The following is a 17,087-nucleotide window of genomic DNA, read 5'->3' as shown; positions in this document are numbered from 1 at the left end:
ACGAGGTCACCTTCCTTCCCATCCATGCCTGCGCCCCATCTTCACTGGGGTGCCGCCCTCAGACCATCAACAACACAACACCTCACCTCCTCCTAGATCTTAACATCACTTCTGAAGTCTTAGAATAATATCCCTAAAGGGTGGCGTGACTGTGCCCATGCCGGCACCTTCTGGAGACACATCACGCTGACCACTTAAAAGCAAGCTCAACGTCCTCCAGCAGATCCCCTGTAAATCAATTTAATATCAGCAGGGACATAAGTACAATGAGGGATTTTCAACACTTATCCATCTCTCCTTTTAGTGCTGTGCCTGTGAGCTGTAGCTTGGTTGTTGGAGATTTATTTTAGAGTTGACATCTCTCTGCAATTTTATGATATTGTTTCTTTATGACACATGAAGAAGACCAGGAGAAGCGGATTTGGTTCTGGTGTTTATTCTGACTTGGCTTTCATCTTAGGCATTTCTATAATGTCTGGATAGTTTTTCTGGATGACTCATTTCAGATTTCAGGAAGTGAATAATGATCTCTTCCAGCCCTTATGGAGAGGGAAAGCAGTGAATCTTTAATGATGACTTTGTTTTCCTCGTGGCTTCCTCAGGTATCTGAATTAAATAACCCACAGAAAAATTCAAATAAATACAGTGTTTTAAACAGAAGGAAGTATAAATAAATGCCTTCAAGTTGGTTTTAACAATATGGTTTATCTGAAGATAACTTAATGTAGGAATAATATGTATCAGGAAAAAAAATTAGGCTTAAAAATGTTTTAAGTTATGCTGAAGACGTTGTATTAAGTGAGTGATTGCTCTTGTGCTTGGCCCTACAGTCAAGCCATCAATGTCCTTTAGCTCCCAGTCCTGAGGGGGAAATCTGAGTCTCTTTGGGTGACTGCTGGACCTAGGAGGAAGCCCAAGACTCCTTGGAGGTCTTTTAGAAGATGTGATAAAGATCTGGAAAAACAATCATTTTTCAGTTCTCCCCTTCTTGCACCACTGTGTATGTTCTGCAGAGCTGTTTTATGGCATTTTGAGGGAAGTTCAAGGAGTTCATTTTGAGGTGATGCTGGTGGCACAGACGGGACCTCAGACGCGATCAGCATGGGTCTTTGAGCAGAGCAGAAGAGATCAGAAGTGCTGACATGAGTTTGAAATTTGTCAGCATATGAGTAGTAAATGAATAAAATATGCAACTCTCATGACAAAAACCAGAGAGGAGGCCAGGACCAGCGCTCTAAAATGATTCCAGCCCTTTGTGGTGTCACACTGGCTGCCACCAAAGGCCACCCCAGCACGGCAGCCTGCAGGATCTCCAGCAAGGACCTGAAACAGTGGCAAAATGGTGTTATATGTTGCTTGTTTTCATGTATGTCTTGAACTTCGTGCAAAATCATTTTTGGCTGCAGACCAGAATGTCTTGTGTGTCCTAAATAATCGCAGTGCACTATTTTTCACCAGCACCCTCACCTTTGCAATTTATCTGCAAGCTGAGCTCTGAGTACATATTTTCTGAATCATTATCTGAGCTGGCTGCCAGTTGGCCTGAGGCAGACATCCAGGCACTCGAGACTGGGAGAATTGGTTCCAGCTGCACTCTGTAATTAGGAAAACCCTGGTCTGTAGCCGGATGTCCAGATGCCTTGCCAAGGAGTATATCATTAGGTTCAACAAAGAGTATTGGGGGCAGGGGACTGAAAACAGCGAGGGTGCAACAGGACAAAGTTTATATGCCAGTGTTTGCTCCTTTGTTTCTAATCACATCTCTCGTTTGTAAGCTGGAGAGGTGGGTCGCAGTGGGAAGGGGAGGTTAAGCAAATCCTCAGGATTTCAGCTCAGAAATAAGTTTCTTATGCTCCCCACAGAGATGGAAAGTATTTGAAATGCTGTTTCTTTTATGCTTTTGCATCAAGAAAAGACTGAACTTTGCGTTCTTTGTGCAACAAGAGTTACAGTGCAATATGTTTTGTCAGCAATGAGAATTTGCATGAACATTCTGCTTGGGACACAGCTAAACCCTTGTGCTCCCCAAAGAGTTGTCATTACAAACATAGATTCAAGCTCTTTTGTAAGAGTTTGTTTTGTTTGTTGATGTTAGTTAACAAATGTAAAGCTTCTAAGATGATAATATTGGGAAAATGACTGGACCTTTTGCCACCACTACCATTTATTTAGTCTCTTTCAGCAATCAGATTGAGTGACTCACCAAAAATCTGAGAATTTTGAAGGAACAGAATATCTGTAGTAATATGAGAATATTATTGCACAGCATAGGGTACACAAGGCAATGTGAAACTCCCCTCTGGATGATTTAGCAAAGAAAATACATACTTCCTTCACATCTCCAGAAACATCTACTTTTTTGAAGTTAAGCAAGAATTAACTAATATATTTCAAAATGTCTCAGTGAAATTGGAAGGTTTTACCTAGAGATTATCACAGGAGTTTACTTTAAGAATAATTTACAGATTACACATAATAAACTGTTGTGGACTTTGATGGCTTGTTCTTGTTGGACCCTGTAGAATTCAGTAATTTCTCTTCTGCTGAAAATACATTTGAATGAACTTCACGAAAGACCATCTGGCAAAACATGGCTTTCTGGTCTGATTTATCTCCAGCCAACCTTTTTGAGTTCTTTGCACACTAGTTGACGTTCACAAGTTGATGTTCTCCTGTTGTAGCTTCACAGCTCCATTTGAGACAACTGCGGTTTTTTTACCGTAAAGTGTTTGAGGAAAATGGTTGATAGCAAAGTTTTTGCTTTAATTACATCTTTTTTTTGCTTTAATTATGTTATGCTTTGTTTCTGAAAACTCTAAATTCCCTGATGTCTTGCCTTAACTCAATCCAACAATTTCTTCCTTATCCTTCTCTGCAAGTTATTTCCTATTTAGTTGTTTAAAGGTCGACATTATGAATGTATCCTCATGTATTCACCTGGGTGCTGATATGCTGGCTGTTCTCTTTCCATGGAGCCCACCTAGCAGTTACCATCTCTGCTGCAGCACCTCCTTTTCACCATGCATCTCAACCACGAGGAGCAGGCTCTGATGGTGTCTCTCTCATCTGTTTTGCCAGCAGTTACTGTGATCTTGTTCACTGCATTTTCATCCGTTTAAACTGTGTGATTTCTTTGTAAAAATAAGTAAAAGTGCACTGAGCCCTCCACTCCAGCTACTTTCTGGATTCCTTTTTTTTCCCCCTTTCTGTGGCCAATGACTCCAGATGTTTTCTCTGTTCCTCGGGACTTTCTGTGGCACAAGGAGAAGGGCAAACCTCTTTTTTTTTTATTTTCCTACCAGCTATATGTACATACAGTGGCATTGGTGTTTTGGAGCTGTATCGGTGCAGTACTCCTTTAGTGAAGGAGAAAGTTCATCAATCAACCTGTTCTGTGATTGCTGTCCCATGGTGAGACTTCAGGACAGAGCTGACGTGTTCCCCCTCTTTCGTTTCTACTCTTTATAATGTCACAAAATTTCAGTTCAAATAGAGAATTTTTGGAAATTAACCTCCAGAGGTTGTGTTTATTACCATATGGGAAGTAATGTCATTTCTAATTAACGACTGACAGCCAATGGAATGCACCATTGCAGTGTCCCGGATTCTGTGTTACGTGGGAATTAATTTTTGTAAAAAGGGTAAAAAGAAGCTTAGAGATTGATATCATAGGTAGGATATCATCACTGAACTGGAAATGGCGTAACGGTATTTGTGAGTATTATTCAAAATTACTGCAGTTCTTCAAATGTTAAGACAACTGAGCCCAGAATAGAGGAGTCTTACAGCATCCAGTCCATGAACGTGCTTGTTTGTGCTCTCAGGTTCTGCAGATCAGGCAGAAGGGAAGTTTGTTGAAGGCAATTCCCATCTCCCCTACTTATCCCACACACACGCCTTGCGTACAGGTGAACCAGTGGCTGAGAGATACAAGCTGTGCTCAGACATGTACAGGTTGTGCAGCTGTCCCCAAATGTGTCTTTGCAAAGCATCCTAGCAGTGCCCAAACTCCTCTCCTGAGAACGGGGGAAATGTGATCCTTCCTATAGCCAGCTCCCAGGGCAGGCAGATCACTTACCAGAACGCTCTCCCTCCTGCTTGCACTCTGCTTAAAGCCACACTTCATCATCCATCTCTTCCAGGACGCCGGTGATAACATTTCTTTCCCTGTGTTTGTTTCCTAGGAGCAGCATGGAAGCAGTGGGGCGGTAACAGGACATGCACAGACCAACAGCAGGAGAGTGCTGTGGAGAGAAAACCAAGCTTTGCAGAGGTAGGATGAGTAAATAATAGGTAGATCAGCAGAAGGCGTTTAGATTTAAAAACAGATGCTGGATGCTGAACAGTGTGTTTAGGCTTGATTTTTGTTTCCCTGTGCTCAGCTTACATAGCCAAAAAGCCAAATAAAATGATGGCTAAAGAGGCTGTGAGTCAGTGTGCTGTTGTTGGGGGGAAAAAAAACCCAACATGTTTTGTTGGGGGAAAAAATAATAATAAAGACCTCCCAGGGGTTTAAATCAAGTAGTATCCCAATTACCAGTGCTCTGTCTCCGATGTTCCCAGGATAATGCCTGAGGTTTTCTGTTCACCACAATTACTTGGTGTAAGTGCATGCTTTTTCTGCAAGATGCAGTGAGGCTTGAAAACTCCCAAAGAACATAGAATCGGTTGATCAAACCTTAAAGATTCACTTCTCTGCCAGAGGTTGGGAGGAGGGAAGAGTATGTTTACTCAAGCAGCAAAAGAAGTGAATTACCTAAAATTTGTATCCGAAGCTAATAGAGATAAGTTTTGACGTGTTTTTGGACTCTTGCATGAAGTTTCCATCTGTACAGCCCTTAACAGAATAAATAAATGTCATATCAGCTGCTACAGCAAGTGATGCCTCCACAAAATAAAGTGTATCGAGGAACCTTCTTCAGGCCTCGTAAAAATCTCAGGGAAGTTGAGAGTTTTAGAAGTCATGCGAAGGTCTTAAACCTATAGGTAGAAGTAAATGCAGTGCAGAAAACGTAAGGCAAATGTTTTTGCAAAGAAGGAAGAAAATGCCTTCCCTGGGGCTGTGAAATTATTGAATTGTCAAAACCACAGGCAGCTGGTTTAAAAATTGATAAAATTTACCTGACGTTTCACCTCGTTAATAAACTCTTGATCCAGCTCTACTTATTTGGGTTCCCAAAACAGCCTTCCCAAGAGCTACAAAAGGAGCCATTATTCTGTGTTATTTCCATGCACAAGGGATGGGAGCTCAGTTATGGTTTTTCCCTTGGGCTTCAGAGCAGGGTGAAATACTGGTTAAGCACTGGCATTGATTAGCAGATGATATGGATGCCGAGAGCTGAGATGAATGCACAATAAGCAGGAACAGTACAGGCTAGCAAATAGGACCTAAACTCTAAATTAAATTGAATGAACTTTCATTACAGAGCAAATCCTCTGATTTTGCATGACAATTCAGTGGGCTTTTTATCTGTTAGGATTGCAAAATCTAGGAACCTGGGGCAGAAGCAATCTAATCAGCCAATTTAGAGCAGCACAGAGATGCCTTACTGCATATCACCTGTGACGAGCTTTGTGGATGATAAGAGCTGGAGATTTTCAACTCGGGTTTACTCCCTGTTAAATAGCTTTAACATAAAAGCATTACTTTTATCCCATCAAATGAAGCAGCATATGGTCTGTCAAGATGCTTACTGCCATGCTCAGAAACATGAGTGTGGGCCACAGTCAGTCCAACTTGGACAATGTGGTTTTGCATTTGATGAGCAAGAAGGAACTGATGAATTAAAATTGTGCCTGTAGCACTTGTAGGAAATAATACCACCTTAATCAGAGAGAACATGGGGAAGTTTTTCCATGCTTTTTTTTACCAGTCAGGTCATAAAGCATCAATGACAAATGCCCATGTACTCCCTACAGCACATGATGGCACACACGTGAACCTTCAGGCTAATGATCTGTAACTCACTTGAATGCATTTAAAACCCTGGCAGGCCATAATGACAAGAGCAGACTTCAAAATTGTCAATGCCTTCAATGGGTCAATTTTTTAAAAACATAGCCGCCCCAAATCCCAATTGCAGCAATATATATTAATATATATATTAATATATATATTATATATAAATACTGCAATTAATAGTATAGGATACACATTTTTAATTCAAATATATTTTTAGGCTGGATAAAATATTTACTGGAGCCTCCCTGGCAATTCAGAGCTGACTTTAAGAATGCGTGCTTTAAGATGGAGGGGGAAGTAATATGAATAGAAATTTAACAAGAGATCTTGAACAAAATTGTGTTGTGTGATAGATGAAAAACAGTTACATATGTTATGATAGAATATGTTGATAATCTGAATCTTTTCATTTTCAGGAATCTCTGTCATCAACAAATAGAAAATTGATCTCACCAATAGTCATTTCACAGATGATTGATGAGACTAAACTGAAAGAAAATCAGTCTGCTTTGCTGATGCAGGCTGTGACCCCCCAGCCCAGCGTGTGGCACACAAAGCAATCTTTGACTAAGGATGGTTCAGTAAATATTAACAGCATGTTTGCTGTACTTGCCAGCCGATTAGAAATTCAATCATCCTTAGGTGATACCACCTCTCCATCAGACTGTCCCATCACAGATGGAAAACAGTGTCAAAAGCAGAAGGGTTTTGCCTCCATAACCATTACAGCCCGGCGTGTCGCTGCGGGCTCCAACCATCCAACCTGGGGACCCAGGGCTGTGCCGGAGCCCCATGCTGTGTCCCCCACCTTGAGTGAGATCCCTGCTGCCCTCCACCACCGACTTTCACCTGACCAAGCAAACCCCAAAGTCACTCCATCACAGGTTTCTGATTGTTGCTCGAAATTAAGTAGAGAGCTGCGTGAGAGGTTTTTCAGCCTCAGAAATGGGGAGAACGGTGTGGGTCTTCAAAGCAGCGATGGGAGAGAGAAAGTACTGCCTTCATTCACCTCATCTGTCCGCCTTCAGGTTTCTCAGCAGTGTCCAAATCCCATCTATTACATAGACAAGTCACTCAACGTGTGCCTTGACCGACCTCGAATTAAATGCCAAAAAATTTATAGATCAGCGTTGTCCTTCACTATAAATTGTAGTTCGTCTAGATTAACAGCAGATGGAGTAGATGGTATAGGTAATGGAGAGTCAATAGAGAAGATGCTTCAGATAAAGCTCCTGAGAGAAAACAAGGCTCCACGCAGAACAAACAGGAGTGCACTTTTAACAGAACGTAATGCAATTAATAAACAGACAACAAATGAAGGCTATTTGGTTACTAAATGCCCTTTGACAAGAGTCTGTGCCTTTGAACTTCCAGCATCTGGGCATGCACCTAAAGGACCTAACAGCACAACAACAACAAAGCAAGATGATGATAAGCAGTCTGGCAGCTATCGCACTACATTTTCTCTCCATCTTTCTAATTCAAGTGGTGAGGCAGGTAAGTCATTTCCATAAGCCTCAGTCTGGTGGAGCAGCAATTCAGGCTGGAACAGACCCACCACACTGATTATACGTGAGCAGATAACAGTAATCTTTGCTTCTGCAAAGGCATGCTTAGTCAGAACACAACACAGACATTCACAATCTCAGGACTACTGTGAATATATCTGCCGTGCTAGTGATGCATGCTGCTCACCAGGTGACAGAGAAAACTTTGCCTGTCTTCACAACCTCTGTTTTAACCTTTTGTAAGTGTAACTTATTTATTTTTCTCTCAGCAACATGCAAGTGTTTAGCCCCAAAAATAATTCTCTCTTTGCAGAAGGGCTGAATTTCATGATATGAGATTAAGAATGAGATGGCTCCACTGAGCTTGATTTTGTGCTCCTTATAACTGAAAATGATCAGATTTATTATTTAGAAAGGCCACAGTAATAAACCTTGGCCTCTATAAGCAAAGTGAATGTTTTGCAAAGCTTTAGCACATTTGTTCCAAATATCTCCAAGCGTTTTGCAAACTCAGTATTTTCTTCACAACGTTGCTCTCGGGAAAGTGGCCGTGGGGATTGCTCTGTGCCCAGAATGGTGTAGCTTCCACTGCACTGGGCTGCAGCAGCTATGTAACAGTGCAGTTGAATAACCACAGCTGAGTTTATTGACTCACCAGGAAGGCAGCGTGGATGGGAAGAATGTCAGTGAGAGAGTCTGGTTATTGCCAAATGTGCTAAGGTTAGAACTTACCACCCTTATATCCTGTGACCTTGGGCTATGTTTAATTGCAATTACCTTGTACTTACAAGTTTCTTTTTGATTTGAGGGCACATATATGACATAAGCTGTTTCCTAAGCTTGTACCTTCATCTTCCCAGTTTGTAATTGGGGAGAAAAAAAAAAAAAATGATGAGGAACTGCATGCTCTCTGATGGGTGAGAGCAAGGTGCAAAACATGTCCTGCTCCATCCTTCTGTACCTTGCTGTTATTTCTGCACTCGCTTCTCTTGCAGATATCAAGGCACAAATGGTGAGAAGGCACTGCTTTACTCAGTCCTGCTTTACCACTAAGAAAACTATCAGCAGGGCCAGGGTCTTCCACAGAGATGCTTCATTGTGTGCCTAATTTAAAATAACAGTGCCTTCCTGAGATTTTTCATAGGTAGTGTTATGTATTCAGGGCTTAAGTCAGTGGCATCCAAGGACTTTGTGTTACGTCACAAAAAACAAGGGTTAGAATAGTATTGAGATTTCACATGGGCTTGGCAAAGCAGTGGTGGCCATGAAAGGATGACTTTTACTAGAAGTAATTAGAAAGTGAAACAGGAGTTTGCTCATGGTTCCCTAGTTCTACTGGAAAAAGGAAGTGAGGTAACTGGCTGAGAAATATTGCTTTTTTAAAAGCAACTTCCACCATTTGTATGCACAAGAATACAGGTGTTAAGAAACATGGGAAGTGTTACCTTTTTAACTGCTTCCACCATTTGTATCAGCAATAATGTAGAATGTAAAGATATATATTTCTCTTGATCAGATCTCTTGTAATGTATAAGAAGGTGTTTATCTGCTTACTACCACTTTCCTGTGTGAAATGTCATAATAAGCCAGTATAATGCTAAAAAACAGCAGTCTTTCTCACCAGGATCCCAAAAGTAATAAGTTCTTGCATAGCTGTCAGCCATTAAATGTGACATATCATAAGAAACCCAGTTAAATTCACAAGGCATCTACATTGCTCGTTAAAATGAAAGGCAATTGGTATGACTTTAACCTGGGAGAAAATGAAAGACAATGTTTGCCATATTCCAAAATCTATTCAAAATCTGTTCCAAAATCTACAAAGTGAGGGACAGAAGGGATCTATTGGATCCAGTGTTCCATTGTAGTGCAAATCTGGTACAGTCCTACAGCCTGTCACATTTGCTTATTTGTTGGCTGTTTTTTTTCCTGGACTAGTTTTAAGTATTGAGAGAAACAAAAGCTATAATGGGGCCCTTGCCTTCCTGTTCTGTGCTGTGGAACTTCTGCATATTCAGCTTAAAACTGCAAGACCTGTATTGCATGATGATGCTTTGTGACTACAGTAAAGTAACATCAGCAAAGTCCTTTATACCACTACAGATTCCCAACTCTTTCTATACATTTTTCCTCCAGTATGTACTAGCTCATATCTATTTGTATTAAGGTCTATCGTATGCTTATGCAATTAAATATCTGTGAAATGAAATACTTAAGAAGAAAGAAAATTGGAAAAGAAGAGGCAACAAACAACTTTTGACACCATGTTAATACTTTGATGTCATTATCTTGTGGATGAAGGAACTGCAGAGAGCTCTTTGTCACATTTCTGGTGACCCAGAAAGTTGAGTTTATATTAGTGCGCAGCTGTAGGCAACGGACTGCTGCCAGCAGAAATAAAAGCAGTAATAATATCACCATGGCCAAAGAATGGAACAGTTGCATTCAAGGCTAAACTTTTCTATATGAAGTCTGCAAATGTAGTTTTAAGAATACATAGGCTGTCTTGCCAGTACCTGTGTAGGGATGGGTACCCACATACTTCTGTTTTACAGGGCCCAGCTTTGCTCTTTCCTATGGGGCCGGTTGAGTCGTGGCCTTTTTGCTGTGCCTTTTCTTAATTTTTTTTTATGTGACTTCACTAAAGCAACGGTGACTCTTATGGTATTACTCATACCATTTCATGTTCTAATCCAAGCATTCTGGACTTGGCTTTACATGGCTCTTATGTATGGCCTCTAATCCAAGGCCATACTTTCAGTAGGAGATTGAGCCAGATAATCTCCAGAGGTATACATTTCCACAGTTTGCCACATATGAAAAGGATATTTTAGGCATATTAAGAAATGTAAATCTTGGGCTTTGCTCATAGATGGTAGTTATGCTTAGAAATCCAACAGTCCTGGTCTCAGTTAACATTCAAAGCCATGTCTCATGCTATGTCATCCCAAGGACTGATTATGGCTTTGTGATTTCACCACTATGGATTGTATCTTCTGTTGGCTCCATTGCTTTGGATACTTTGCTTCTGGCAAGAAATTGGACTGTAAGTGCTGGAAAATCCGTATTTTGTGTGAAGTCAGTCTTCAGATGTGGAAAGACATGCAGTCATAAGATGTGATTGCATTCACTTTTAGCGAGGGGTCAAGATGTAAATCTTTTGGGCAGCTTAAGGAACGCGTACATACTAATGTGAAATGTCCCCAGTAACAGCTACAAGAGCCACCTCAGAGAGATACAGCTGAGCAAAAGCCTTGGCCAGGCTCTGTGAGGTCCACGTCACAGGCAGTCGATGTGGATCTGCCAGCCTTCGGTCGCAGCTTTTAACAAGCTGTCAGAACTTGCTAACGCTGCTTTTAGGTCATTGTGGCAATTCCCTTTACTGTTTGCAGTTGATGTCTCCTAAATACAAGGTTAGTTAAAAATGAAAAGATTAGTCTTGTTTCTGTGAAAGGCATAAACGCTTTTAATCTTAATTTGTTACCCATCCTTCATGAAGAACGTGCTCCACGTGAATATCTACTTCTCTATTCATCTTTTACAGTCTTTTAGCTACTTGACAATGGGCTGAATTATTAAAAGGGGGCAAAGAGAAGGAAAAAGAACACATTTAAATACATTTTGACCTCTTGATTAGATAAAATCGTCACTTTACTATGTAAGATTATAAAATCCAGCATCCAGATTTATCTGTTTAAGCTTAGATCAAACATCTTGATGCCTAAGCACCTTTACAAAACTCAGCTTTGTTATAAACTGAAATGATTTCTGCTAGCACTTCAACTCTTATAATGTCTGCACCTGCGTTTTTTCTTCTGTTGGCATGCCCAAGGCTGCTGTGCAGAGCTATTAAGGAGGAATAGCTGTGGTGGAGATAAATTTAAATCCAATGGAGTTGCTGTGCACTGCCCTGGCTGTCGCACCCTATGCTGAGATGTCAAAGACATGGAGAATACAGCACTCATCGCCTATGGAAGTTACCCCAAAGTAGGGAAGTGAGGATTATGATGTAGTCACGAGTCACTGTTTGGAGGTGAATGTGATGCAATGGGCTCTCAGAGGAGCTAATCCTAACAGGGGTCTCACAGGGGCTGCACTACCAGCATCTGTTCTGCTGAATTCGGAAATGGAGTAGTGGTGACAGATAGCACTCAAGATGGAGAAAGCGCATTTAAATCAGTGAATGAGACAAAAGTGAGAGCTACTATTGTATTGCAAGGTAGTTGTTTGTATTTTTTCACCAAACTGACCAAGAGGTGACTTGAAAGTATAATTTACTTAATTAAAGCAATACGAGGCAATGGATGGGTAAACTGAGATGGGATCTGGCATTTTGCACTGTTGAAGGGCCCAGGTGGCTATAAAGTTGTCCTTCCTTCTTAAGTAGGAGTTTTATTAACGATTACTGAAGCCAGCAGCATATATGCCAAGGAGGAAGTAACTAAATTTTAATTAGTTTCAAGAGCTTCTTTAAACTTTTTGTATTGTGTCCATGTCTATCTGTGTGCATGTAAACATATATACCTTTATTGGAGTGAAATTAGAACAGTGGGTACTGTGGGATTTCAGTGTGATGCTGCCTGCAAAATAATGTTTTAGTTTGAAAAATACATTGAAATCCTCTGGTATTTGAGATATTTGAATATTGGGAAAATATTTGGAGGTCACCATTAAACTAATATTCACTCAAAGTAATCAGAATGGATTAATGTAAGCAGTCTTAAAACTAAAGACTATTAGAAGTATTTACTTTCAATTATTAAATATTAATTGAAATGCTGTGATGAATGAATTCAGCCTACCTAGTGTTCTCACCTGACCTTCTGCTTATAAGCAAGTTAGCATACAATAGCCTAGAATATGAGATTAGTATGCATGCACATGTATATATGTATTATATATATAAAACAGGATATAATTAGATGAAAGCTGTTCCGTACAATGTGGAATTTATTGTATAGAAAGTTGAGGAGCTACACAGATGATGCTAATTGATTCTTCAGCCTGAGAATATGTTCAGCAGTAGTGACGGTAAGGGCAGGAGAAACGTGAAATATGGCACAGCAGATTTTACTTTGGCACACACCTGCTAAACACGAGGAGTCCGATTTTTGGCTGATGTCAACCAATAGAAAAAGCTGCCTTCAGAGGAACTACGCTGATTTACATCAGCCGAGAATCTGGCCAGGGACATTACTGACTTGGCATTATGGACACAGCAGCTGGTGCTGACTTGTTAAGAACAAAGGACCACATGCCAAAAAGCCCATTAGAAGAGGCTCCTTTGATGTTTCACTTCATCTGGTATACATTTAAAACGGTGGAGGTTGTCAATTTTCTTTAGTCTAGACGTTCTGTGTCATTGGATCTGTGTCGCACTGCAATGTGACCTTAGCATGCTGTATCAGATGCTGAGAAATTGAGGACTCGGTCAGTTCCATGAGGAATTGGCAGTCCTCAGTTATCAGTGAGTGCAGAAGGTGCACTGAGCCTTGTATGCAGCCCCCAACCTGTGTAATGGGCAAATAGCAGCTGCCTCTTCTTACCTTAGAGATTCTTTATTCATGTTTAGGAGGATGTACTCCTAATTATAGTACCTGAGTATGCACCCCTATATTCGTCTTCAGTCCTTGTTTCAAGCATCAGTTGCCCTTTCATCTGTTGCGACAAAAGGAGGGGTGGTGAGGCTTGTTGAGTCTGAGAGGAAAAACAGTGGAACAGTAGGTGGGTATTCCTTCTTGTTCTGCTATTTAGAGTAACTCCAGTATTCAGAGGAGTGGTGGGCCTTCTGTCCCGTTGCATGGAAACGTAGCTGATGTTGGAGACACGGACCATAGATGCAAGCAAGAGGGCAAAATGAGGCTCAGAGCTGTGTAAGCCCAAGCTGCCCTAGGCTTGCGTTCAGTGCCAGAACTGACACTTCAGTGGTGGTTCATTAGACATCACAGTGACTGTGATTAGAGTGCTTACAGTTTTCTATGGAGCAAATTATTCTTTATTTTTTTTCTCTGTGGTTTTAGTCAACATGTAGCCATTGTGTTTTGGAAGTAGTTGTTTTTTGTTCTTGTGGCTCTTATTTTATTGTGGTTTCTCCACCCTACTTGTTTGAATGCGTGAGCGTAAGTTAATTTGACAGGAGTTGAAGGAGCTGCCCACCTTCAGGAAGCATGTCTTTTGCTGATTAAAGGCTCAGTTTTATATTATGGGGGGTATCAGTCAACCTATTGGACAGAAATGACATCATTTCCCTTGAAAACAGAAGGACATCTGCCCTATTAATGATATTATGAACAGAATTTCCAGAGATGAGAATGATAAATTAACATTATTTTCCCAAAGGCAATCACACTGTTTGCTGATAACCCAAATTAAAGTTAAGCTCTCCTCGTTTGGGTATATGAAAGTTAAAGATTTGATTTTTCCCCACTGTTGCGGGTAGACAGGAAGGAATCATTTCTGACTTTGAGCTGTCACAGTTGGTGAAGGCATGAGACAATTTGAAGTGAAAGAATTTAGAGTGGGCAAGTCCCTTGTCAGTGCTCAGGACAGCCAGCAGAGGTCTGGATACTAAAAGCATTAAAAATAATGATTTATTTTTAAAAAGAGGTAGGCTAGATGGATTCAGTGACTGCATTACACCACTGGAGTAAAGGACCTAATTTTCCTCCTCTTCACGCTTGTTTTAAAGTAGGTGCAACTCTTCTGCAGTCTGCAAAATGAATGCTTGGCTCAAACTGGCTGTGGTAAATTATCAGAAAGAGCTGAACAACTAGGTGTCTTTGACATGATGAGAATACCAAGTGGTTGATACATTTCTCACCCTGCAAATCACCATTTAAACGTTGTGAATCAGCCTGAGTATATTTCTTTAAAGTGACAGTGCAACAGATTGCTTTTGGAGTCACTACAATGCAGTCAATACAATCACATGATAGCTTCTAAGATGACATCCTTGAAATCCAAATGCGGATGTCTGCCTCTGAGAATTCCTTGTGTGGGTTTTTCAGAGAACGTTTCCTAAGTACAGCAGCAAATTTTGAAGCATTTTCAGTAAGTGGCTCCCCTGATTATTAACAGTGTGAACAGAGATCCTCTCCATCTAAGGACCGGTTGTCTGGAAGTGTTTAGTGTAGCATGGCCAAAAAGACATGACAAGAATAATGATGATTCATTGCACAAGTATAAAATCTAAGATTGATTCTCTTCAATGAGAAAACAATTATCAGGTTCTTGACTAAACTCCAAATTATGAGTGATTTAATGAAAAGGGAACATTTTTCTTTTAATCCTGTCCCAGCACATAGGAAGCAAAGGGGGAAAATGCTAACAAAGTGTACAAGCACTGTTCTCAGCCAGCTGGGTATTGGTAACGCACTGGTGCAACGGTTGAATAAAAAAAATGTGGGTGGATTATTTCCTGGCCACTAAAATATTCTGCAGCAATCGCACACTCTCATGATTCAGAGTGTAAGATGATCCCCTGCAGGTGCCAGGCAGGAACGTTTCCTTTTGGCTGCTGTAGTCATTACAAATTACGCTCTTGTTCCACCAAGCTTCTCCGCGCGCCGTAGGAATCGGTGCGTCACATCCTGTCCTAAACACCACACTGCTGTGTATTAGCTCTGCATTTAAAGTGGCGTCCCCTTACTTGATGCTGAGAGTGAAGATCGGTGGAATGTTTGTAAAGTGTGTTCAGAAAATAATTTGGAGGTCACCGGTGAGGGACTTCTTGCTAGGTGCCATTGATGAGCTGCATTTTGGGATTCCTTTCTGTGAAGCCAAGTGTTACACTGCACTAATTTTGCCAATAGCCTTCTGTAAACAAGGTGCTTCTTGATATCAGGAGACTCTTCTTACTTTGAATTGATTATAGATTGGAAGCCTAACAGCTCTTAGGCATGTTTGATGCACTTTCTCTTCTAAGTGATTACGACTTTCTGAAATCAAATATTGATTTCTGCAAAAACAGGAAGTATCTTCTGAGAAACGTATCACAGCTGTCAAAACTATTTTAAAAATCCAAAGGAAATAACTAGAAGACAATCATAGAACCTTAGAATCACAAAGTTGGAAAAGACCTCCAAGTGCATATAATCCAACTGTCCACCTACAACCTGCTAAACCATGTCCCGTAGTACCACATCTAAACATTTCATAGAGTCATGGAATGGTTTGTGTTGGAAGGGACATTTAAGATCACCTAGTTCCAACCCCCTGCTATAGGCAGGGACACCTCCCTCTAGACCAGGTTGCTCAAAGTCCCATGCAGCCTGGCCTTGAAATTTCTTGAACACCTCCAGGGGCAGTGACTACACCACCTCTATGGGCAGCCTGTTACCTTCCCTGACCATTATTTCAGAGGAAAAAGTTTTCCTAATAGCCAACCTGAACCTTCCCTGGTATAACTTGAGGCCAATCCCCCTCTTCCTCTTGCTGTTACCTGGGAGAAGAGGCCAACCCCACCTCGCCATAACCTCCTTTCAGGGGATTGTAGAGAGCAAGATGGTGTTCCCTGAGCATCCTTGTTCTCCAGACTAAACAATCCTACTTGAAGCAACTGAGAACCTTGTTTGTTAGTGATAATTTTTTAATCTAGCCTTTTAGCTACTGATATAGCTGAGATAATGAAGCCTCATCCCAGTTGGATAGGGCTGTTTGAAGATACGTTATTGCAAGTACAGTGATGTTAACAGAGAATGACAGTGTGACTGATCCTCTTTGGTTCAAACTTGCAAAGTTGTCTTGACTTTGGGTCTTGACAGTTCTGGTATTGCTGCTGGTATTGAGGACAAGGGCCAGCCCTGTTTTTCAGGATCCAGCATCAGATCACTATTTAATGGGAAATCCAAGACCTCGTTAAGTGCTACATTTTGATTAGGGAGCATGGGCACAGCTACAATTTTGTCAGGATTTTTTGCAACTCAGTTTCCATGAATGTTAATGCTGAGCGGTCCTGACACTGCCTCTTGCAAACAAGTCACTTAACAAACATCACAAGGCAGTTTGGGACAGAGGTCTCACTGCTGGTCAGCAGAAATTTTAGTCAAAATATCTGAATTTCTAGCATTCTTTGCTGTCTGCATCTTGTTGACTTATTAAAAGTGATGTCCCTTCCTCGGCAGTGATCTGAACGATAAATTATTCTCCCTATCCTCCGTGCCTTGACAAACACTGAAATAACTAATAATACTGTCATTCCTCTCACTGTTTCCATTTTTCTGTGTTACGAGCCTGTTGAAATGATGCAGTCTGTTTACTTATATCTGAGATCGTACAACTTAGCAATGGTAATACTTGATACATGGCAGGAATTGAGTCATCAGTCCTTGTCATCGGGAGTCTTGGTTTGGATTTTGGTTTATTGCTTGTAAAGCCCGTTCAACCCTGGAACTCTCTCTTGGAAATGGTATAAGCTTCTTCTATTTAAGATACAGTAATTGCTTCTGCTTTCTGCTTGGGTTGTTGGCACTGTCAGCTCCCATCACAGGGGTCAGGGATTTCTCAGCAGCCCAGGGGTGTGGGGATTTTATTAATAAAAAAGAAAAAAAAACCAGTAGGTGGTCTATAATGTAGAGCTTGCCGGTGGTGGTGATGTCTGAGCTCATTAAGGACGGTAG

At 41.0% G+C, this 17,087-nt stretch overlaps 1 protein-coding gene across 4 annotated transcripts in view; it reads left to right on the top strand.

Moving 5' to 3' along the window:
• CUNH10orf90 (chromosome unknown C10orf90 homolog) overlaps positions 1-17,087 on the top strand; it is a 62,736-nt gene that overhangs the window by 26,230 nt on the left and 19,419 nt on the right. For all 4 annotated transcript variants that reach the window (XM_042863938.1, XM_042863941.1, XM_042863940.1 and 1 more), the window contains exons 2-3: positions 4,185-4,273; positions 6,379-7,459. In XM_042863938.1, coding sequence (XP_042719872.1) covers positions 4,185-4,273; positions 6,379-7,459 — 1,170 coding nt within the window. The remainder of the gene's footprint in view (positions 1-4,184; positions 4,274-6,378; positions 7,460-17,087) is intronic.

The sequence above is a fragment of the Lagopus leucura genome, unplaced genomic scaffold (assembly GCF_019238085.1).
Source record: "Lagopus leucura isolate 7727_CA_CO unplaced genomic scaffold, USGS_WTPT01 Super-Scaffold_741, whole genome shotgun sequence".
Lineage (NCBI taxonomy): Eukaryota > Metazoa > Chordata > Aves > Galliformes > Phasianidae > Lagopus > Lagopus leucura.
Note: the sequence above shows the minus strand (reverse complement) of the source record. Positions and strands in the feature narration are given on the sequence as shown.